The 21,284-nt window shown below is 51.4% G+C and overlaps 8 protein-coding genes across 8 annotated transcripts; 2 read left to right on the forward strand and 6 right to left on the reverse strand.

Moving 5' to 3' along the window:
• Positions 1-472: 472 nt before the first annotated feature.
• Positions 473-2,425, reverse strand: BDW47DRAFT_43517 (GTP-binding protein RBG1). The gene is made up of 10 exons (XM_024819033.1): positions 2,248-2,425; positions 2,149-2,169; positions 2,049-2,091; positions 1,916-1,990; positions 1,824-1,860; positions 1,689-1,759; positions 1,299-1,636; positions 879-1,235; positions 696-816; positions 473-621 (listed from the first exon to the last, which is right to left on the reverse strand). Exons 1-10 carry the CDS (start codon positions 2,266-2,268, stop codon positions 602-604), a joined length of 1,104 nt encoding a protein of 367 aa, XP_024675999.1. The 5' UTR covers positions 2,269-2,425; the 3' UTR covers positions 473-601.
• Positions 2,426-2,740: 315 nt separating this feature from the next.
• BDW47DRAFT_98924 (putative cysteine dioxygenase Cdo1) lies at positions 2,741-4,448 on the forward strand. Its single transcript, XM_024820764.1, has 5 exons — positions 2,741-3,344; positions 3,501-3,572; positions 3,639-3,776; positions 3,851-3,908; positions 4,004-4,448. The coding sequence occupies exons 1-5, from the start codon at positions 3,093-3,095 to the stop codon at positions 4,156-4,158; spliced, it is 675 nt and encodes a 224-aa protein (XP_024676000.1). The 5' UTR covers positions 2,741-3,092; the 3' UTR covers positions 4,159-4,448.
• A 340-nt stretch (positions 4,449-4,788) lies between these two features.
• Positions 4,789-6,969, reverse strand: BDW47DRAFT_122425 (glycogenin; the record flags this gene model as incomplete). Its single annotated transcript, XM_024815833.1, has 3 exons — positions 4,789-4,914; positions 4,982-6,022; positions 6,544-6,969. The coding sequence occupies 3 exons, from the start codon at positions 6,967-6,969 to the stop codon at positions 4,789-4,791; spliced, it is 1,593 nt and encodes a 530-aa protein (XP_024676001.1).
• A 1,162-nt stretch (positions 6,970-8,131) lies between these two features.
• Positions 8,132-10,307, reverse strand: BDW47DRAFT_98931 (alpha/beta fold hydrolase). The gene is made up of 3 exons (XM_024820765.1): positions 9,910-10,307; positions 9,325-9,794; positions 8,132-9,270 (listed from the first exon to the last, which is right to left on the reverse strand). Exons 1-3 carry the CDS (start codon positions 10,055-10,057, stop codon positions 8,461-8,463), a joined length of 1,428 nt encoding a protein of 475 aa, XP_024676002.1. The 5' UTR covers positions 10,058-10,307; the 3' UTR covers positions 8,132-8,460.
• Positions 10,308-10,908: 601 nt separating this feature from the next.
• Positions 10,909-13,156, reverse strand: BDW47DRAFT_98932 (putative capsule-associated protein CAP1). Its single transcript, XM_024820766.1, has 2 exons — positions 11,260-13,156; positions 10,909-11,197 (listed from the first exon to the last, which is right to left on the reverse strand). Exons 1-2 carry the CDS (start codon positions 13,020-13,022, stop codon positions 11,146-11,148), a joined length of 1,815 nt encoding a protein of 604 aa, XP_024676003.1. The 5' UTR covers positions 13,023-13,156; the 3' UTR covers positions 10,909-11,145.
• A 440-nt stretch (positions 13,157-13,596) lies between these two features.
• BDW47DRAFT_98934 (putative metalloreductase Fre8) lies at positions 13,597-14,887 on the reverse strand. The gene is made up of 2 exons (XM_024820767.1): positions 14,463-14,887; positions 13,597-14,394 (listed from the first exon to the last, which is right to left on the reverse strand). The coding sequence occupies exons 1-2, from the start codon at positions 14,734-14,736 to the stop codon at positions 13,832-13,834; spliced, it is 837 nt and encodes a 278-aa protein (XP_024676004.1). The 5' UTR covers positions 14,737-14,887; the 3' UTR covers positions 13,597-13,831.
• A 116-nt stretch (positions 14,888-15,003) lies between these two features.
• BDW47DRAFT_98936 (protein phosphatase 2A structural subunit TPD3) lies at positions 15,004-18,293 on the reverse strand. The gene is made up of 10 exons (XM_024820768.1): positions 18,150-18,293; positions 17,636-17,917; positions 17,462-17,567; positions 17,224-17,375; positions 16,673-17,164; positions 16,505-16,619; positions 16,307-16,451; positions 16,148-16,248; positions 15,743-16,080; positions 15,004-15,685 (listed from the first exon to the last, which is right to left on the reverse strand). Exons 2-10 carry the CDS (start codon positions 17,696-17,698, stop codon positions 15,347-15,349), a joined length of 1,851 nt encoding a protein of 616 aa, XP_024676005.1. The 5' UTR covers positions 17,699-17,917; positions 18,150-18,293; the 3' UTR covers positions 15,004-15,346.
• Positions 18,294-18,492: 199 nt separating this feature from the next.
• On the forward strand, positions 18,493-21,092 carry BDW47DRAFT_98938 (phenylalanine--tRNA ligase subunit beta). The gene is made up of 9 exons (XM_024820769.1): positions 18,493-18,694; positions 18,760-18,800; positions 18,865-18,884; positions 18,945-19,021; positions 19,077-19,200; positions 19,263-19,529; positions 19,584-19,825; positions 19,886-20,694; positions 20,772-21,092. The coding sequence occupies exons 1-9, from the start codon at positions 18,642-18,644 to the stop codon at positions 20,933-20,935; spliced, it is 1,797 nt and encodes a 598-aa protein (XP_024676006.1). The 5' UTR covers positions 18,493-18,641; the 3' UTR covers positions 20,936-21,092.
• Positions 21,093-21,284: the final 192 nt, after the last annotated feature.

Raw genomic sequence — 21,284 nt, forward strand, 5'->3', positions numbered from 1 at the left:
TTTTAGTTTATTCATTTATTGATTTATTTACTTTGGTCGATGTATCCGGAAGGAGACCACGCGCATCGAAATGAAACGGTGCGGGAAAAAAAGCCAAAAAAGAAACAAAACCAAGGAGTTCGGCCGGACGCGAGCGATCGATGGACAGAATGACAAAAAGACCCTCGTGTGGACTCAATCCGTGTCAGCCTTTCTCAACGTAGCCCGTTCCCCCGAAACCGAAACCCAAAAACCTGTCTCTGAAAAACCCAACCAACCCCTGGGGAGAGAGAAGACTGCAAAAAGCACGGCAAAACTGCACGGCATACTAGCGCTTGGTTTCCAGTCGTCTACTCTCTTCTAGTTGAGAGCGATCGAGCGGTAGTTGGCAGCGTTGCTGCCCGTGCGAGGCACCGCGCTCCTCCAATCATATTCCCTCCTGTGACATCTCGCGAAAATCCGTAGGCCCAGGCCTCTTGGGACATGGACATGGACAACTTAGCGAAGTAGAACCCCCTTTACACACACACGCCCCGTTTCGTGGTCTCGAGCGCGACTCGATTCGCCACTGCTTTTCTCCGCTCTGGCACGGGCTCGTAGCATCGAGAGTTCGGTTGGTGCTTTACCGCTTGATAATCGTCACTGTAGTTGATTTCACCGTTAGCTCCAAGATCCGCGATGATCGCTCAGGGGGGGATGGATGTTCGGGTCCGTACCAATGTCTTCATCGGCAAGCTCGTGCGTGAGACCGACGCGCTGCGGTTGGTGCTTGACCGAACGCCCGTAAACGATCGCCTGCTTGAACTGCTCCTTGATCGATTTGTGGATAGAAACGCACTGGTTGCAAGTTAGCCGATATGCGCCATAATGGAGTGTAATCCATGGGATAGGGTCCTTACGAAATCCTCGACTGTGCTTGCGCCGGCCTTGAGAACGACAGGCGCCGTGTAGTCGGGCGCCCTGCCCTTAGGCTTGGTGTAAATCCGTCGGAGGTTGAGCTTCTCCCACATCTGCTCCAGTAACTCATCGATGTTCCAGCCGTGTTCGGAGCTGATAGGGCAGGCGTTAGGTATACGGTAAAGGAGATCCAGCTCTTCGATGGTGATGGAATCGATCTTGTTCAGGGCGTAGACGACGGGGATGTACGCTCGGCTCTTGGCCTCAAGCACGTCGATAATGTCGTCAACCGTCGCATCGCACCGGATGGCGATATCGGCGGAAGAGATCTTGTATTCGCTCATGACAGCTTTGACTTCCTGTATGAGGCAAACAATACTAGTCAGTCAATTGTATACAGAAGCACGGTGATGAACACTCACCTCATGGCTAACGTGTGATAAGGGAACAGTGCTCGTAATCGCAATGCCGCCCTTGTCCTTCTTCTTGAAGGTGATATTGGGAGGCTGCTTGTTGATTCTGATCCCGAACCCTTCCAATTCTCGCTCGATGACTCGCTTGTCGACAAGGGGTTTGTTCACATCGAGAACGATGAAGATCAGATGGCATGTCTTGGCCACCGCAATGACTTGACGACCACGACCCTTGCCATCCTTGGCACCCTGGATAATACCCGGAAGATCCAGAATCTGAATCTTTGCGCCGTTATACATGACCTGACCAGGCACCGTGGTCAGGGTTGTGAATTCGTACGCCGCAGCTGTTCCCAGTCAGTAACCTATTACTCGCCAAAGAGATAAACCATCACCAACCTTCCGAATGTTGGCCTGTCAATTTACTCATCAGAGTACTTTTGCCGACTGACGGAAAACCGATGAAACCACTGCATCGAGTCAGTACCACAACGCTTTGAGATCTTTGCCAACGAGGCAGTCTGTCGGACATACACACTAGCAACACCAGTACGAGCGACATCGAATCCAACTAAACCCGTATATTAGCCGACCACCCATGTCATTCAGATTGTACAGGCACATACCTCCACCGCCACCGCCGCCTCCGGAGGGCGTCAGAAGCTCTCGCTTCAGTTTCGCAAGCTTCGCCTTCAATTGTCCTAAGCATTGTATTAGCACAAAAAACCCATTGACCAGCCCGTCCAAAGCAGCCCATACCCAAGTGATAAGACGTGTTCTTGTTTTTCTGAGTCCGAGCCATCTGATCATCCAGTCAGTATCCCAGTTCTGCGATAGCGTAGCGACGTATTGAGCGAACCTCGTCCTCGACTTGCTTGATCTATATTGACACCGTCCATGTTAGCCATAACTACTCATTGAAGTTTTTGAAAAGGATGGGGTAGATATTGAGGCGCACCTTATCCACGGTGGTCGACATCTTGGCGGCGCAACGAGTTTTACCCCTCGTATAAGGTCAATATGTGCAAATAAAATAAATGTTCAATCACGGTAATCAATCCCTATCTTCCAGCTGCGCTGTTGTGAAGTCAGGGACAATCTGTTGGTGCTGGCTGGGTATAAAGTGTTGAAAGTTAGTCGAGCGATCAATCTTTGATGGAAATTGTGGCCGCCACTTCATTCGCCCGTTTGTCGGGCGGAGAGCGAGATCACATGGTGGGGTTTTCCTGCCTTAGGCAGGTGGCAACTCTGTGTCACGTGGTGACTATCGATAAGAGGCACGTTCGGTTCGGTTCACGTGACTCCAATGACATCAGTGTCGAGATATTTACCGTAGTATAGGACTCGAGCATTAGCCTTAAAGTCTAGGTTATTTGAAATGTGTTTACCTGAAGACAACCTAGTCGAGAATGAGATGATATATTCCTTTAACTGGCGTAGTAACCGTGACCGGTGTCTCGTCTCGACTCCTCAGGCAGCTACCGCAAAGGCGGAAAAGCCACGGCTTTAAAGACGACGCACATCCAACCATGCCCTTTCCGCATCACCTACAACTACTCGAACTTCTTGGGCCATTGCTATATGACGTATCTTTCTACTTACACTTCCTGGCCTACAAGTAGCTAGAGACCTTGCTATATGCCCCACTGCCTTGCATACCATTATTATTCCCTATTCCAACCCCGCGTCCAATCATTGGCGCGTCAATCAAGACCCTCCAGTCTCTGTATAGATTCGACCCTGAACTACTTACTGTATTGCCATTGATTCTCTACTTCGCTGGACAAAGCATCCACCAACAGCATGCCCTATCTCTCAGGTTTCAACTCAGAGATCTCCACGAGCAATGCTTTCGAGAAACTCGTCCGGGATCTTAGTGCCGCTCTAGGCCCAAGCTCCGGACTAGATTCCAACGACGTCAATCCGGTAGACATCCAGCTCCTAATGGAGCGTTACAAGTCCAAATCCGAAGAGTGGCTTCCGTTCGCCTTGGGAGATCCCAGCAAGAACTACACGCGGAATCTCATCGACGAGGGGAACGGTAAAAGTAACCTGGTGCGTTCTTCCCCTAGCACTTATGTACTACCTACATAGCGCATCCCAACTTCTGCGGTTACGCTTGAAGTCGACTGCGTCTGCATGCTGCACAGTGCGATGCGCTTATAAAAAGCAAGTGTTATATAATTACTAACTGTCCAACCGTCAATCTAGCTAATCCTAGTCTGGAGTCCCGGTAAAGGGAGCGCCATCCATGACCACGCCGGTGCGCATTGTGTCATGAAGGTGATTTTCTCCACACTTGATGGATGAATGCGAAAAGGACCTTTCTAATTCGAGCTCTATTCACAGGTTCTTCAAGGCTCTCTCCAAGAGACATTGTATGCCTGGCCGGACAGAAACAAGCTTCAACAGGGTCAAAGGTCCCCTCCCAAGGTCACCAAGGAGACCACTTACGGTGAGAACCAGGTTACCTATATGTCTGATAAGGTATGTATAAACCAGCCTTCTTAAAGAAGAAGGAGGAGGAGAAGAGAAGAATAAAACTCACAACCCATTGATAGCTCGGCCTGCACAAAATCTCCAACCCCGATCCTAACAACTTCGCCATTTCCCTCCACCGTAAGCATATACACCACCTTCCCCTGCCACCCAAAGCCAACCCAAACCATCGAACCCAACTCAACCCAATTCAACTCCCTAACCAACTACAACAGTATACACCCCACCCAACGCATCAACCAACGGCTTCTCCATCTTCAACGAATCAACGGGCAAAGCGAGCCACATCAAGCAAAGCAATTTCTACTCCGTCCGCGGAGAGCGTCAGCCCGCCATTCAACATGCTCGAACGGGTGAATCTCCAGCATGATTGATTACAGCCCTTTTCTAGGGGCATTTCTCCCCTCGGCCGATACGATAATGATTCATTCTTACTCTGAGTCTGCTTCGCTTAGCGTTTGCTTTTTTTTATTCGTATATTTCTTTCGGGTTTGATGCATTGTTATGTCTTGGTATGTATGATAGGTTAGCATTGTATAGAATGAATGGGGTGGGTTTGGTTGGTGACAAGACGTCGCTTGATAACAATTGTCATTATTATTACAGTTTATCAACGATAGAGATCATTATCATCCAGACACGGTATATGATGTCATTTAGACTCCTACAAGTAAGGAAGTTGAAATAACGTTCTCTCATATCAGACAAATCTAGTATCGTATATCGTGTATTTCCCTAGTGCATTAAAGAAGAAAAGACAAAAAGGAAGCAGCCAACAAACAGCAGGTACATAATATACAGATGGCGCTCATATAGACAACAAATAACAAGAAAGGAAAGACTAGTCTCAAAGAGCAAATATAGCCGGCAAAGAAAGAAGTAGAACATATCAACTCGACCGAGCAAACAAACCACACACAATCATTCCAGGTCCAGTCCAGATCCAGTCCCTCCCTCCTCAAAATCCCAAAAGGAGGGAAAACGGGAGATTTATCAAAAACTAAGGATCGAAGCGCCTCCTCCCCCCAACCACCCCCGCCCTCTCAATTCGTTCTTGGAGCGATCCTGGCCGCTCCAAAATCACCGACTGACGCCGCTGCAGCTCTTCGAGGCGGACCAACGGATTCTATAAAGTTTTTGTATAAGCACGTCACTCGCAGCAGGTGCAAAAACGCTCCAACCGTGACACCCACCCATTCCTCCTGGTTTGGAACCTCCGGTGGGGATGGTAACCGGTGGTGCCACTGGTCGCTTTCCTGGGGAGCACCGCCGCCTGCTGCTCTTTGGATGGGTGCTGGGGTGACGGGGAGGCTGGGCCGTTCTGTTGCGCTGGGGAAATCGGTTATCCGGTTGCTGGGGGGTGAGGTTTCTGGCCCGGGAAGGGGTGTTGTTTGCGTCGCGACGGGTTGGCCGCCGGTGGTAGACTGGGTGCCTGATATGACTTGGACTCTGGCTTTGCGGGCTTGTTGGATGGTGTGGATGTATTTTTGGATGTCTGGGTCTTCGTCCCAGGCGTTGGACCGGGTATAGCTGTCCCAGGAGACGGGGGGCTCCTCGGTTGTCCAAGACGTCCAGGAGCGTGTGGATAGCCCGGATACTTCAGTCGGGGTCTCTATAGACGAAGCGGATGGTTTCCTTTCTTGCGTAGTGGGGGTGGTCTGCTCTTCTCCCGGGAACACACGCGTCGGTGTAGGTGCATGGGTTTCCCATGGAAATACTTGAGAGATTTTCTGGGGCTCCGGTTTCTCTCGCGGAACCTCGTAGTACATGCCTTTCGGGGCCTCTGGGTAGGTTGAGGGAGGTTGGAAAAGCTGATGGTCCTCTGACATTTCATACGTCTTTTGCTTCAAGGCAATTCCCTCGGGCTTCGTGTTCAACGGTGGAGGCTCCCTATGCAGTGTAAGCATTTGTGACTTCTCATCTGCAACGTTGCGCAACGAACCTGGAGGCATCCCATTCTGCTTTGGGAGGCTCAAAAGTTGGTGTTGCGGGTCCTGGCGAAAGTGATACCGGCGGTTTCGCAGTTTCAGGTACGGCTTCTGCTGGCTGTTGATAGAACGGGGGCTGCGAAGTGCCCGGTATCTCCAACGGCGGAAGTGGTACATTAATTTCCCGCCTTCCAGATATAGGATCTGGTTGCGCAACGACGAAGGTTGTCTCCGCGTGTGGCTGTATGTATGCTGAAATATGCTCTTCTCCGCGAACATATTGTGGAACAGCACTTCGAATCGGTGCTGGAGTGGTTATATCCTGTCCTGCCGCGGGGGTTGCGTGTTCCTCTTGGTGGACTGCTACTACGGCAGGGGGTGACGGTTCTTTCTGGGATATTGTCCCATCTGTACTGAATGGGACCTGGTCTTGAGAGGTACGGTGCTCTCCGTGCTCGATTTTGGAATCTTCCGGTTGAAAATGAACCTCTGGTTCGTGTGGTGGCTCATTAGTGCTTTCTGCTGGATTGACCTGAATAGTCGGTAGCCATTGTGCGGCTGGCTCCACAACAGCGTGGGAGCCTGCAATATCATCACCCCGGGGAGCTTCATCTGTACTATCCGTCTGTGAAAACGGTATCTACAGTCACCATTAGCCCCACAAAATCCGACACATCGAGAACCAATCCAAAACTCACATTAACCACAGGACGATAATGTCTATCATATATGGCCCACCACCTCCCAAGCAACTGATTATACGGCGTTTCAAGTGGAAGCAGCTGCCTCGGCATATTCCAAGGCTTCTGCGCCCCAATAAAATGGACCATACTGATGGTACTCTGAAAATGCCGGTAGGCCGGAATATACTGGTAGTTCGCGCTGGGTGTGCAGTTATACGTGAAACCGAGCCGATGCCAATCCCGGAAATGCATATTCAACAAGCCCTGATCGGCCCCATCAAAGCTAATCCCTCTCTCGGCCAGTGCCCGCAGAGCAAAATAGTCCTGCAGGTTGGGTCGCAGCACCATCACGCCGCTGTTGAAACAATCGGGCCACCCGACGTCCGGCGCGGCCGCGAAATCGGCGTCCATCTCCAGGAGCTCGTCGGGGGCTCGGACGGCCACAACATCGCAATCGATGTATACAATACGCTTGAATTGCGTTTGACGCCACAGCTCTATCTTGGTAAATGTGGAGATTAGATCCGGGCGGTCCATGAGCCAGAGGTTCACGGGAGTGTTGTTCGTCATTGGGTGGACGGGTATGATTTCATCGTATATAGTCTTCCGCGGGGTCAGGTTAGTGCATACCCATGGAGATGGACCGCTCCGCGTTTAGAATAACACCCACCTGGAGCTCGTTAATCGTAGTCGGCTGTAGAGTATCCGGTGTGTACAGAGCGACTAGCCTCCCTTTCGATTTATTGTCGCGCAGCGAATGAGCGAGAACCATGGCACCTGGAGCAAGATGCAACGCATTAGAGTGTACAGGATTTGGCAGCAGCCAGAAAACTACCAATTAATTACCAGGGAGATAATTGTCACTCAAAAGAAGCTGAAAAACAATCAGCACTCTTCTGCGATGCCATTGAGGGTCCAGACAGCGAGGGAGGAACACTTACAGTGCAGTAAACTGCACTCCCGTCGGACCCCATTGCGACGAGCGGACACTGTCACCACGCCGATCCCTTAAGGAATTGGGGCAATTGGGTGCGAATAGATATAGAGTGTGAAACCACAGTAGATGTAGAGGGAAGTAGAAGAGAGAGGGATCAAGTGTGGGGAATTGGCACGCGCAGCAATGGAACAAGAAGCTCCGGCTCTCCCCTCTTGAGCAGTGACGTTAACCCCGCCCGCGTCAGCACGGCGCAATAACAACAACGCGCTCCGAATCAGTGGCAACGGTAAGGACAATTGATCGAAGTGTGTATAATCCGTATGCTCTGCATCGCGCCGATAGAGGTATTAATTGTACATCCTCATACGAATTCCAAGCTCTTGAGAGAAAAGAAGGGCACCTCGATTCGCAAACAAGGCGCTATCTGAAGTAAGGAGCTTCGAGAAAGATAAAAAAACAGCAAATACCTTGACAAAAAGATATCACGCGTCCGGAATATTGGATATTAAGTACCTCAAAGAGTACCCGGAGAACGCGAGATCAGGAAAAAAGGGAGAGAGGAAGGAGAGTTGAAAAGAGAGAAGCGCCGAGCGGAGACAAGACAAGACGCTGTTGCTGCACGAGGCCGCCATCCCGGACCACACGGATTAATTGCCCAAGCTCCTATTTTAAATGATCCTAGCTGAGACATCCATCAATCTTTTCGGAGCTTCTAGACGGTCTTACCATGAATGGACAAAGGAGAAGAAACGATTGTCGCTTGGCATTCCAAATGTCTCTGAGTATCCACACCTTGTCACGACATTGCTCATTGTTCATGCTAATAAATCATTATACACATATACTTCGCCAAATAACAACCTCTCAGATAAAACACGACAAGGGCAGACACCCTGTCTGCCCGGAAACCGAAAGAAACTCCCGCTCAAGCAGACGCATCCAAGTCAAACACAACCAGCGGTTATTCACGATTCCCGAAGCCAGCAGAAGCAGCCAAGTTTACAAGTCCAGCCAAAACCCAAACAATTGACAGCAGACAGCAGCAGAAAAAGTCGTCGAGGACATAACCGAACTGGTCGCCTCACCCCTGCTAGCTCAGACGCACAGTCCCCGCGTCAACAAGCTCACTTTCGCACCTTAACAACAGCATCCGGATAACAGTCCTGAAGAACAGTGGCGATATCCTCCCGCTCGCCCTTAGCAGCCCACTCCGCGACTTTTTCCAACGCGACCTGACTCTCCTGCTCCAAGGGCGTAAAATGGCCTGAGTGGCTAAGCTCGACAACCTGGCTATCAGTCCCAAGATAATCCGAGATCCCATCGAGACAAATATGCTCATTCAACGCAAAGTCCTTCTTCCCCCACACGAGAGTCGCACGCGCGCGAAGAGCCCCAGGCGGACCCTCGTTGAACAGTCCAGCGCCGCTGTTGCCCCGCGGGGACTGTTCGCCTTGGGAGATAGCGTGTAGTGCGGCGATGGTCTCCACGGACTTGTCCCAGCGGGCGATGGCGCAGCCATCGCGGTAGTAGCTGGTCATGTGAGTGAAATTAGAGAGAGCGCGGTCTTTGACGGACTCTGCATAGCTGTCGCCGGTGTCTGTCTGGGTCTTGCATTCTTCGATTGACGGTCCCATAGTGCTCGCCATGCATTCTGCGGCGTGTTGGGATGTGAACTTGGAGTTCCCGTGGGAGACCTTGTGGCAGAGCTTGAGAAATGACTGGTTGCCGCCTTCTCCAAGGTACTGGACCAGGGGCATAGGCAGCTGAAAGGCGAAGATGTATCCTGAGCGGAGTAGTTGCAGGAAGACGGGCTTGAGGGTTCCCAAAGCCTTGCCGAACACCCAGAAATTGCGGACGGGAGACCGCAGCGCCGTTTTAGTTATCTTCACGGCCGAGGACACGCGACGGCGGACATTAGAGAAGACGTGACCGATCTAGTTGACCCGTTAGAACATGAGCGAAGCTCTTTCTCGATAAGATATACTTACCAAAGGGCCATTACTCAAAATAAACCGATCAGCAAGCTCCGGCGCCTCAGCCGCAAGGCGCATAGAAATAACACAACCCCAATCATGCGCAACAATAACAGTAGGCTTCTGCCGAACCCCGGCATCATTCTCCACCCCATAGCACATCCTCATCGTAATGATAAACTCCGTCAGATTCTCCAGCACGCTCGTCGCCGAGTATTTGCCCAGTCCCTCACTACCTCCAAAACCAGGCAGATCGACAGCAACGATCGAAGCCGTCTGCTGGAGCGACGCCGAGCTGATCACGTAGCGCCATATCGCCCAGCTATCAGGGTATCCGTGGATGAATATGACCAGCGGTTTCGTGTTACCGTCTGATCCGGGAAGGTCGTTACAGACGTAGTGGAATTTGAACCCGTTTCGCAGAGTGAGTATTTGATGGGAAAGGCCCGACCATTTCTTCGATAGATCCCAGAACGTATTTCGAGCTGCGATCAAATTGTATGTTAGCTCAGCCAATGAATAAATTGTAGCATACTCCAACCTGAAGACGCAATATCTCATATGAGAGTAAAATAAGATAAGATAAAAAGGAAAACTCACCAAGCTGCAACTCTAACCTCTCCTTCTCACTCGTCCTCCTGAAGAAATACCCCGCAACGAGCGCCTGAGCCCCATAAAGAATCATCGTGAAAACCCCATACGCAAACACCGCCGCCCACACCAGCGCGCGCGATATTAACTTAGCCATGGTGTGTTATGCCAACTGCGCCTGAGCGAGCCTGTCGCTGCTGAATTAAACAACGTCGCTAGAGAAATACAGGAATGTAAAGTAACAGAAATTTCCGACAGCCGAGCAATTGATATTAATACTGCCGTGGCAGTTATGATAAAGTGGTTATTGTATCAATAGTGGGGATGGATGACACCGACTCCACCCGATCTTTTAATTAGGTCGGTGGGTAGGTTGTTTGCTGAGCTTGACGTGAGGCGACGAGATCGAGATCAAGATCAATGTTGAAATTTACACAAGAAATGTAACAATCAATGAACGACAATAGGCGTACATAAAGTCAAGGTAGGTAGTTAGATAAGTGGACTCGAAGAAGACAGACAGAGCTAGCTAGCTCCCCGCCACATGACCACAAGCTACCAACAACAGACGTTTAGAACCCGAAGTCAAGGCCCCCACAACCTAGTAGCATCCGGTTTAGCTTCATTGCGAGGCAGACGGTTAGAACATGGAAAGGCTGGCTGTTAGGATCAGAGCCAATGAGTATGGGCGATCTTGTTCGGGTCCTCGGATGGCGGTTGGTATTGGTGGATGATGATCTCAGCGGCGACATGTGACGATAGATATCCAGAGATAGACAGAGGTACGGTAGTAGTTGGGTTCATTATTGATGATTGGATGCGTTGAGGATCCATAGTTTGGTTTTGTTTAGATATTTATTTGTAAACTGAGAACGTCCTTGAGGTAGGTATTGACATCCGCATGCGGATCGATTATCAGAGGGCCGGCCAGCTGATAGCCTGACTGACTGACTATATTGTTACCAATGTTTATGGTACTCGACAAAATGAAGATACCAGACAAATGTCAACAAAGACTACCAAAGCAATATTTCAAGGCCACTTAGCCGACTTCGCCAGCTGTAGTCTACCTTAGCGTTGAATGAATATGCAAATCCCATGAAGCAGAAATCCCAACCCCAAACGCCACGCATCCCGTAAATGCACACAATCCACCAGTAGATATTCATACATCGCACAGTTGTAGGAACGAATAGGAGCCATATGCCGACCGGCTCAAACTGACAGGTTCAGACTCAGTGTAACTCAAAGAAAGAACCCCAGGTTTTCTCGGTTATCATCCACGAGGCGTCCATACCTGTGGGGATCATGTCAGACGGTGATTCAGACCAGTCAGGAACTATGCAGGGATGAACTTACTCCAATAACAACCGGAACAGCCACACTTCCATATCTTCCTTGCGCAGTGCTTTCTGCGCCCAGGTCTGGCCCTGTTGCGCCAAACTAGCGGAGAGAGCTTTGCCTTCTTCCTCCGATGCTAGATATCGCATGGTCTCCACGTATTCATCCCCCGTCAGGCTCAGCGGGATATAGTGCACCCAAGGCCTGATCCATTCATCGTGCCATTCGCGGAAGATGGCAACCTTGTGTACCAAGCTGTTGCTGTGAAGGAATGCGTAGAATCGACCGCTGAAAGCGTTTCCGTCAATATCTACTAGGTGCCGGTAGGCCCAGGCATCCTGCTGGCCGGTCTGCTCGCCGATCTGGAAATACTCTCTCTGGGCGGCGCAGTCATCCTCGTCACACTGCCCGACGTACGTGATCCACACATCGAACAGGTCCCGATACGACTCCCGGCGCGCCTCTTTTGTCTCCCACAAGCCATTCTCGCTCTTCGACAAGACCTTGGTATTGTTCAGGGCGTTGATCGTGCCGACAAATCTCTGCCGGTGCTGGCGCCTCCACCCGCCTCCTCGCGAATACCCGCCGGTCGTCGATCCTCTCCAATACATCTTGTCCATCTTTTCGTCCCAACTATAATCCTTTTCTGCTTCGTACGGCACCTTATCCACCCAGTACCACGGACTAGGATAGAGAATGTCCTGGAAACTCGAGAGTTTGCTCTGCGAGAACACGGGGAACAGATCGTGGACGACATCGAAGGCATTGGCTCTCTCGAAGAAACCGTATCGATCGCGAAGAGAAGGAGTGTTGCAGATATCGGAGAATGCAGTGGTATTGAAGACGAATCCCAATTCACCATGCGCATAGGCATCAACATTGTCTGGCTCATTCTCATCCAGGGAGCGAGACGGACTATCCGCCGGACAAGAGGCTCGGGAGTCCGTCCAAGTAGGCTGATGTGCGTATCGATTGAAACGACTCTTTCGCACTTCATCAATGCGGTCACCCTTGTTCACATCCGCAGGCCTCTCCGACCACGCATTCGTAGGCGACTGGTTGTTAAAACCACTAGGAATGGCACGGTCCTTGGCCACATCAACCAGCCTCCGCAGATCTTCGCTAGGGATAATGACGCGAGGCTCATCATGACTGTTGAACACCAGATCCATGTCCGGCAAATACTGAACAAAATCCTTCATCATCTCCACCGTCGCATCCCGCTGCCATTGTTTCCCATCGCCACCCCCTTCAACCAAAGTAACCTTGCCGTCTCTAATAAGCACTCCCAGCACGGCATTCTCATAACCCAGCGCTTCCCGAACGCGGTCACGGATCACCGCCGGTTTGAGACCCCAAAACGGCAACAGCGAGTGGTAGATCGTATCGTACTCATCAATCATCTGCACGCCCCTCGAGCGAGCCAGCTTAAACCACTTATCAAAGTGCGGCGGCGGGTGCATGTGGTAGCGACGACGGTATTCATTGACGGCCTCAGCGAGCGATTTCGACTGGCGCGATCGCGTCTGATCAAACGTTTGCGCCGCATTGTGAACCAGGCTCGATATTGGATGGTTGGGGTCTGGGTGGTGCTTCTGAGCGCTTTTGCGATCGTTGGTTTCTTCCGTGACTTCTTGCGGCGGGGTCGCATCGACATGAGGGGGAGGAAGGTGCGATGAGACTATGGCATCTTCCACCGGTGGAGAGCCGTTTAGGAAATATACGGAGAGGACGATAAAAGTGGCAAGCACTAACAGGGCCGGAAGACGTTGGGACCGCATGCTGCCATCGAGGGGAGACTAGGTATCTGTATGAGCCGCGGGCGCATCAACCCGAAATAATGGTTGGCAGCGAGATGAGCTATCTGTGTAACTTCATGGGGTCAACCGAGAATAATTAGTGTCAGTCGTTTGATTCTAGACCATGCCAAACACGATATTCAAGGAGTAGGAGGTAAAAGGAAGTCTATGGGGCAAGAGTGCAGGGTCTAAAGGCATTGTTTACCTGGCCACCTTCCCGATTCGTCGTCCTGAGGAATCCAGGGCAACAGGACGGATCGAGTAAGACTAAACCGACTCCAGCTGCGTTAGCTGCAAATCGCCCGGTCGAGACTTGAGACACCGCCAAGAGATACATCTATTTTCCAGTTATGAGGAAGAACTTCATTAGTCGCAGTTCAAGGGTTTTGGTCTCATTTGAATATGGTTGATATATTACAGAAACCTTGCTGTTGCGCTCTGGAACAAAGTATACTATGTTTAGCCGTGGATCATGGCCGAAAACGTCACTCACCAGAGATCTGTACGATCCCCTCCCTATTTCTGTTCTAATATTATATCTCGATCGATTCTATTCAGCTAGTGTTAGCATTTCCCAAAGGAGTACCTAGAAGAGTAAGAATCAATGCCTTAGGGAAACAGTAGTACCCCCCTGCGAATCTTGAGCGACTGAAACAAAACACACGCTGTACATACTCGAGTCAAGAGATCCTACCAATCCACCACACAATGTACTAATCCAAGCAAATCCACAAGCCACCATCCAACAAGTCTAGCAACAGATAACAACCACGGGGAATATAGGGATATATCTACCTCGCCAACACCGAACAACAAACATAATTAACAACAGCGCACCCCAACGTTTGCAACACAAACCCCCTCGCCCACTCAACATGCCAATAAGCCGCGCCACAAAACATCCCAACAAACAGCACATGCACCGTGTAAAACACCTCCCGTCTAGTCTGCACCGACCAACCCGGCGAAAACCTCAACCACCAGCGCGTCGTCCGCCCCACGGGCCTCACAAAAACCAAAACAGCAACCAGCGTAGTCAACGCGGCAATGCCCCACTGGACGTCCTCGTCCAGCAGGCGCTTTGCGAGTAGGGTGCCGAACTCGGGGTGAGCCGATTGCGAGAAGAAGTTCAGGTAGAGGGTTGCGTGGGAGATTAGTAGCGGCGCGATTACGATGCGGCCGAAGAGGCGGTGAATGGGTGTGATTGAGGGCTGCGGCAGGCCTGTCAAGACGGCCATTAGGGACGGCGACGCCGCTTTTGAGGCCTCTAGATAGAGGGCTGGTGACATAAGTGCCTGTACTGGGAGCTGGGAGAGAGCGATGTGGCCTAGGGCTTTGGTGAGGTGTAGATAGTCTGTTCATATCATGTTAGTATACTATGTCGGGGGTATGTATTGAAGAGGGAAAGGCAAGAAATCATACCATCACCAGTATTCCACGCAGAAAGCCCAACCAGCCATGCAAGCCAGACAAGACAAACAACATGTTGCCTACGAGTCTCCCTCCAACCCGGCAAGGGCGGCGCATCCCACCATGATCGAAGAACGGTAGGCTTGCGTCGGAGATTGTATAGTCGGATAGACACAATGGCTAGCACCACGGAGATCTGAGCATAATATCCGCGGAGGTCTAAGAGCTCTCGTCGAAGTTGCTTTTCTTCCGTGGAGACGGACACGAAATGCCACGGGATTGACATCTGGTCTTGTTGACTTCACAGAGCAGGTTTGAATTGTAAAATGGGAATAGACGAGGTTTTCGAAAGGATTAATAGAGACATGAATAAAAAACCAAGAAACTGATAGTAAAGGTATTGAATATACCAACGTATCCTTATCCTTTATGGTAACTACCTTGGGTGTAGATGGTCGTTTACAAGTGGGTTGATGAAAATCGTCGCCTCCGCGTCGGCCACTAGCCGCGGTCGATTTAGTAAGGCTTGATCAGGCAGTGGTCAATTCCTACATCGCGATTCAAAACGACTGGTTTATTTCTGTAAAATATTTATTTATGACTCGTAAGACATCATACCCAAGCCCCCCTCTATCTTCGAACTTGCAGAGCCAGGGTCTTAAAAGGTTTGTTTTTGTTTTTTTTGCGGACTTGGTCACCATGACCTCTACATTTAGTCGGAAGAAAACAGAGCGCCATGAAGCAATTCGTCTCAGTCAGACTCTCGAACTCTTTCTAAGAGGACACAAGTAGATAATCCTCCCAAAGCGGCTTCAGTATCCATATTATTCATTCCTTAATCACACTGAGACGGTAACCCATGTTGGAGTTGGTGCACTTGGTATAGGGAGGAGAGCCTACGGCGAAGTCTCCATGACTTCATCGTGGCCGCCTGCGGCAGTCGTAGCAAAGTATCGCACATCAACATCTTCGTCCTCTTGCAGTTTCTCCAGGCTGGGAATAACTCTTTTCTGGATGAGCTCCTGGCCTCGAGGCGACGGTGTCGGAGACTTGACGAGTCTATCCTGCTCCGAGATGGTTCCCTCTGTCGGCAGACGACGCACCGTGTCAACGATAACGGCGTAGGACTTGGCGACGTTGAATCGGATGTTAGGGATCTCATCGGCCGCAAGTCGTTCTAAGATGGGAAGGATCGAGTTCTCAATGATATCCAGGGTGACAACGGGGGCAAGGGTCTAGAGGAGTCAGTCCAACGGTCGGGAGTCGTGGGGTACGTTATAGAATGCACGTACGGAGATAGCAAAGCAGGTGGTCATCCTGTAGAGGTAATTAGGATGCTGTCCCATCGCCATGACCTTGGGAATGATCGATTCCTTGGCCCAGTCCACTCCGAACACCTCCGTGAGCTTCCGCAGGTTCTGAGTAGCAGCCTCCCGGATCGAGAAGACGGTGTCACCCAGCCAACCCATGCAGAGGTCACTAAGTTGCTCGTCAAAGAACTTGACGCCGAGTTGGCTGGCAAGGAGAGGAATGTATTCGATAATGGCAAGGCGAACCCGCCACTGCTTGTCTTCCGCCAGCTGCACGATGGCCGGCAGCAGGGACTGCGACAGCAGATCGATGCCGATGACTAGAACGAGATTAGAAATCAATCAAGTGACAGTGGAAGTACCGTAGAAGATAGGGTCCTCGTTTACCATTGTTCACTAACTCCAGCTTGGAGATGATATGCAGGCGCACGTCGGGGAACTCATCCTTCAGCATCTGCAGGAACATTGGAAGAAGATGGGCGATAGTCCTATAAGCCAGAGTCAGCCACTCCATCTGTTCACCTCAGCAAAGCCGGTTGCACTGACTCTTCCTTCCCAAGGATCGGGGCAAGCCCACTGATCTGAGTACCCAGTGCCGCACGCACGTGCTGGGACGGATCGGACACCAGATCCTCCACGCTCGTCATGATCTCATTAAGCAGGGTATCCCGGTCGATCAAGTTACAGAAGCCTGTCGGGAAATGAGTCGCTGGTTACATTGATAGGAAGCGGTGAGATACATACCGGGAATCTGGCCAGCAATCGCCGTGCGGACTTCCGCTTCCGTATCCTTCAACAGCTTCACAAACGCCGGCACCATGTCTCGAGTCACCACTTCTTCGTGGACGGCCTTAGCAATCTACAGTGGCGTTAGTAACAGACATGCAGAACAGGATACAATGCAAAGGGCACCTTTTCGTATCTATCCGCGACCATGTATCGGACTCGCCAGCTCTTATCCTCGAACAGGTGGCGCAAGGACGTCAACAGAATACCGTGACTGGGCTGCTGTTCCTTGGGAATCTGCTCGGCAATCGCAATAAGAATATCGACGGTAAGCAACCGCACGCTGTCCTGATCGTCGTTCGCCAGATACTGGAACAGGGGTATCATCTCCTCGATCACCACGGGCGCATCCATTTCCGCAACGAACTTGGCGAGGTTGTTTGCCGCCTGTCTTCTCACCATGGGGGTCTCATCGTGCACCAAACCCCCAAAGTACTGCCTGAGGCTTTGCTGCAGCGGCTGGGGAGCCTTCTTGTATGGGGCGCAATAGAGACCGGTGGCGGAAACCTTCGAGGTGAACCAGTCGGCTTTGGACAGGCGGAGGACCATCGGAACGAAGTACTCTTCGATTTGCTTGGCGGATAACTCCTCGCCGATTTTATTGAGGGACTCGACAGCCTATTCGTTCTCGTTATTACCGGTCCATCCCGTCCATGTCGTCAGATGTAAGTTCTCACCTTCTCCCGAACCAGGGGTTCCTCAATGGCGGCCAGATTCTCCAAAGGCGACAACAGCACATGCCCATGCTCGGGACCACCGACATATTCTATGAAGTTGCCCAGTTCCTCGCTTAAAGCGGTCAGAACTTCATCTTCATCCTCGACAGAGTCTAAAATCCCAGGTATCAGGAACGATGCGTGACAATCGTAGGGTCATCTCCTCCAATGCGTGGGGGTTCGCTCCAACAGGACTAACCGTCAAGGAAAGGGACCAGTTCATCGCGGGTCCTCTCAGGCCCTAAGGCCAATGCAATGGTAGAAAGACGGTGGATGGCATTGAGACGGAGAAGGACATCGTCATGCTGAGAGGCAACAACGCCGTCAGAATCACCGACATTTCACGGGGTCGTTATCAGGGTGGGATGATTACCTTCAACTCATCAATAAGAACGGCGATGGGGTAGAGCTCATCGTTATCACCTTGACCCTCCATGACGAAGGACTTTTTTGTATCAAACTCGATCAGTTACAAGCAGCGAGCGGCGAGGATATGACGAGTCCCAATCCTCGGTCAGGCTACTACTAACAGTTCACGCCCGACCTCACGCGAACACACGATGGGATAATATTCTTCGGGAGAGGGGGGGGGGAATGGGCGAGGAATCGAGAAACGAGGAGCTGTCGTAGACGGGACAATGACACGCGGCAGCACCTAGTCGAGATCGGAGTCAGATTAGCGGTCGCAAAAGGTGTTGGTGGCACAGGTCGATAAGGGGATAGGGAAGAGGATGGATGGGATATGGATGCTCTGCGAGAGTCCCCGGAGCGAGGTTTCGTGGGGTTTGGGCCGCCGCCGCAAGGACACCAGCAACGCAACAACTAGCGGCGGACCTCTCTGGGTCAATTGGATTGAGGGGGGAGGGGGCTCGATGGATCAAACGAACCTCAAAGAATGTGAGATAAGGTAATTTGTCAAGATCTGAATAATTATAACCGCAGGAGATAAAAAATCCTCGGGTATGGTGGTAGATTGGAGGAATGATGGGGTTTCTTTTATCTTTCCAATGTAGTTGTAGAGAGCAGCGAGAAGGATGAATCTCTCCCTCCTGTCTATCCGAGGAGTAAACTGGGCAAGTTTTGGACTGAGGTTTCCCTGTGGCTGGTGCCCTACGTAAGGCGGTCGAAGGAGGGGTGATGTGTGGCGCAGGTCAAGAGGGTCAAGCCCCAAAGAAAACTGATCGCAGGAAGTAGAGAGTAGTTGGTGTATGACTCCCCCGTTGACTCGACTTTCACCATTGTTGAAACAACTTACCCTCCCCACTCCTGGCTCTTTATATCTGAAAGTCTTGGTGAGACTGGGTCAGTCATAGACTTGTTGATTTTCTTCTGTCTCGTCCTGAGTATCTACTCGAGTCACCTATCCCACACTCCCCACCATGCCCACCATTTCGGTCGATAAGGCCGAGCTCTTCAAGGAGCTCGGGCGCGAGTATGTGCCCAGATGTTTGGATTCTTTTCTGTGTATGATCTCGGGCTAATCCGAACGGGCGACAGCTATACCACTGAGGAATTTGACGAGTTGTGCTTCGAATTCGGTACGTTCTTTTCCCCGACGATGGGTTACCGCGGGGTTTGCGCTGACAGTCTCCTGTGATCTAGGTATCGAACTGGACGAAGATGTAATTCAGTCTTACCCCAACCGCGATCGGTCGTCAGTGCACTCGCTAAGAACGATATAGACAACGAACTCGGATCGCCCCATTGTCGATGGAAAACAGGAGCCGCCCCAGTTGAAGATCGAGATCCCCGCCAACCGGTACGCACTCCCTGAGGAGGACTCGAGAGATCGCGCGATATTGAGAGATTTACAGATATGACTTGCTGTGCTTCGAGGGCATTTCCCTCATGCTGAACATCTTCCTGGGTCGGAAACCCTTGCCGAACTACCGGTTGACCCAGCCGGCGCAGATGGAAAAGATCATTGTCAAGGAAAATGTGAGTCGCACGAAAGTTGGATGGCGATTTCGGAGATATTCGAGACTAAGACAACGGGACAGACCATGAAAATCCGGCCTCTCGTTTCTGGTGCGATTCTGCGAAACATCACCTTCACCCAGGCGGGCTACGAATCCTTCATCGCTCTGCAGGACAAGCTGCATCAAAACCTCGCGAGACAGAGAACCTTGGTCTCGATCGGCACCCACGACCTGGACACGATAAAGGGTCCTTTCACCTATGATGCCCTTCCCCCGAAGGATATCAAGTTCGTCCCGCTCAACCAGACCAAGGAATTGGACGGTGAGGAGTTGATGGCCTTCTACGAGGTATGAGTCATGCACAGTGAGGTGGCCTTCGGCGGATGCTGACTCCCATCACAGAAAGACAGGCATCTGGGCAAGTACCTTCACATTATTCGCGACTCGCCAGTCTATCCGGTAATCCACGATGCGAACCAGACCGTCTGCTCTCTTCCGCCTATTATCAACGGCGACCATTCGAAGATCAGCGTCAACACCAAAAATGTGTTCATTGAGATTACGGCCCTTGACAAGACCAAGGTGGAGATTGTGAACAGGATTCTGGTGTCGATGTTCTCCCAGCATGTTGCTGAGCCCTTCACGTAAGACGCCAGCCCCATCAACCGCCCGCCGTTTTAGGATATGTATTGACTGTTGATCAGGGTCGAGCCGATCCAAATTGTCTCCGACCACAACAACGAGACCCGAGTCTCGCCAGACATGTCCCCCCGCACCGCTCAAGCGGAGGTTTCCTACATCAACGAGTGCTGTGGCCTCGAGCTTGCCCCCGCCGAGATCTGCGAGCTGTTGCGGAAGATGGCGTACGACGCCCAACCGTCGACTTCTTCGCCCGATGTGATCGACGTGTTCATCCCGCCGACCCGCGCCGACGTGCTTCACCAGGCCGACATCATGGAGGACGTCGCGATCGCGTACGGATTCAACAACCTCCCGCGATCCTTCCCCAGCAAATCCGGCACGGTCGCTCAGCCCCTCCCGATCAACAAGCTCACGGACATTGTGCGCATGGAAGCCGCCATGGCCGGCTGGTCGGAGGTCATGCCTCTGATCCTGTGCTCGCACGACGAGAACTTCGGCTGGCTGAACCGCAAGGACGACGGCAACACAGCGGTCAAGCTGTCCAACCCCAAGACCCTGGAGTTCCAGGTGGTGCGCACGAGCCTGCTGCCGGGCCTCCTGAAGACGATCCGCGAAAACAAGCACCACTCGGTGCCGATGAAGATCTTCGAAGTCAGCGACGTGGCGTACAAGGACCTCTCCCTGGAGCGGAAGAGCCGCAACGAGCGCCACTTCGCAGCCGCATGGTGCGGCAAGACCAGTGGCTTCGAAGTCGTTCACGGCCTCCTGGACCGCATCATGTCCATGCTCAAGAGCGCCTTCATCACCGGCGAAGAGGGCCTGGAGAACCCCGCCGTCGGCGACTCGCACTACTGGATCGAGGAGCTCGAGGGTAGGTCCACCAATCCCAATCATCCCATCTCCCCTCCCCCTTCCCAATATACAAGACTATTGTCTAACCCACAACAGAAGCCACGTACTTCCCCGGCCACGCCGCAGCCGTCAAGCTCCGCATCGGCGGAAAGGTGCAAACCATCGGCGCCTTCGGTATCCTGCATCCCTCGGTGCTCGAAAACTACGAACTGAAATACCCCGTCAGCACACTGGAGATCAATGTCGAGACTTTCCTGTGAGCTTAGCTCAGTTAGACTTACTAGTTAACCAGTTAGCTTGGCATAGATTCAATTAAGTTAGAAAAAGAAGGGATGATGATGTGATGCGAGAACTACTAGCCTTTTAAGAACAAAAAAGCAGAAAATGTCAATTTACGAATGCATGGATGGTTTATATATATCTTTATACCGAGACTACTGTATTATCCTTGGCTTTATATCTTTGGTTGGATAACTATAAGCATGTAGTTATATTTTGCTCATGTACAGATATATATTTCGTACTCGGGAGTAAGATCTGGGTTGGTAGGTAGATATTGTACTCATGGTCGTTTGATTGGGCGAGTCGATAAACTGTACTAACTCATCG

The sequence above is a fragment of the Aspergillus candidus genome (genome assembly GCF_002847045.1).
Source record: "Aspergillus candidus strain CBS 102.13 unplaced genomic scaffold BDW47scaffold_3, whole genome shotgun sequence".
In the NCBI taxonomy this organism is placed as follows: Eukaryota; Fungi; Ascomycota; class Eurotiomycetes; order Eurotiales; family Aspergillaceae; genus Aspergillus; species Aspergillus candidus.

Bases quoted from the DNA above. Each gene is read 5' to 3' on its own strand.
- BDW47DRAFT_43517 (XM_024819033.1), bottom strand. From the start codon at position 2,268: ATGTCGACCACCGTGGATAAG. The intron at 1,760-1,823 runs GTATGTCCGACA...GACTCGATGCAG, and splicing joins CGTACTGGTGTTGCTAGTGT to TGGTTTCATCGGTTTTCCGT. The intron at 1,236-1,298 runs GTGAGTGTTCAT...TGCCTCATACAG, and splicing joins TATCACACGTTAGCCATGAG to GAAGTCAAAGCTGTCATGAG.
- BDW47DRAFT_98924 (XM_024820764.1), top strand. From the start codon at position 3,093: ATGCCCTATCTCTCAGGTTTCAACTCAGAGATCTCCACGAGCAATGCT. The intron at 3,345-3,500 runs GTGCGTTCTTCC...CCGTCAATCTAG, and splicing joins GGAACGGTAAAAGTAACCTG to CTAATCCTAGTCTGGAGTCC. The intron at 3,777-3,850 runs GTATGTATAAAC...ACCCATTGATAG, and splicing joins TTACCTATATGTCTGATAAG to CTCGGCCTGCACAAAATCTC.
- BDW47DRAFT_98931 (XM_024820765.1), bottom strand. From the start codon at position 10,057: ATGGCTAAGTTAATATCGCGCGCGCTGGTGTGGGCGGCGGTGTTTGCG. The intron at 9,795-9,909 runs GTGAGTTTTCCT...ATTTGATCGCAG, and splicing joins GAGGTTAGAGTTGCAGCTTG to CTCGAAATACGTTCTGGGAT. The intron at 9,271-9,324 runs GTAAGTATATCT...CGGGTCAACTAG, and splicing joins TTTTGAGTAATGGCCCTTTG to ATCGGTCACGTCTTCTCTAA.
- BDW47DRAFT_98932 (XM_024820766.1), bottom strand. From the start codon at position 13,022: ATGCGGTCCCAACGTCTTCCGGCCCTGTTAGTGCTTGCCACTTTTATC. The intron at 11,198-11,259 runs GTAAGTTCATCC...TGATCCCCACAG, and splicing joins CTGTTCCGGTTGTTATTGGA to GTATGGACGCCTCGTGGATG.
- BDW47DRAFT_98934 (XM_024820767.1), bottom strand. From the start codon at position 14,736: ATGTCAATCCCGTGGCATTTCGTGTCCGTCTCCACGGAAGAAAAGCAA. The intron at 14,395-14,462 runs GTATGATTTCTT...TGATATGAACAG, and splicing joins TGCGTGGAATACTGGTGATG to ACTATCTACACCTCACCAAA.
- BDW47DRAFT_98936 (XM_024820768.1), bottom strand. From the start codon at position 17,698: ATGGAGGGTCAAGGTGATAACGATGAGCTCTACCCCATCGCCGTTCTT. The intron at 17,376-17,461 runs GTTAGTCCTGTT...CTGGGATTTTAG, and splicing joins ACTGGTCCCTTTCCTTGACG to ACTCTGTCGAGGATGAAGAT. The intron at 16,620-16,672 runs GTGCCCTTTGCA...ACGCCACTGTAG, and splicing joins TCGCGGATAGATACGAAAAG to ATTGCTAAGGCCGTCCACGA.
- BDW47DRAFT_98938 (XM_024820769.1), top strand. From the start codon at position 18,642: ATGCCCACCATTTCGGTCGATAAGGCCGAGCTCTTCAAGGAGCTCGGG. The intron at 18,695-18,759 runs GTATGTGCCCAG...AACGGGCGACAG, and splicing joins TTCAAGGAGCTCGGGCGCGA to CTATACCACTGAGGAATTTG. The intron at 20,695-20,771 runs GTAGGTCCACCA...AACCCACAACAG, and splicing joins CTGGATCGAGGAGCTCGAGG to AAGCCACGTACTTCCCCGGC.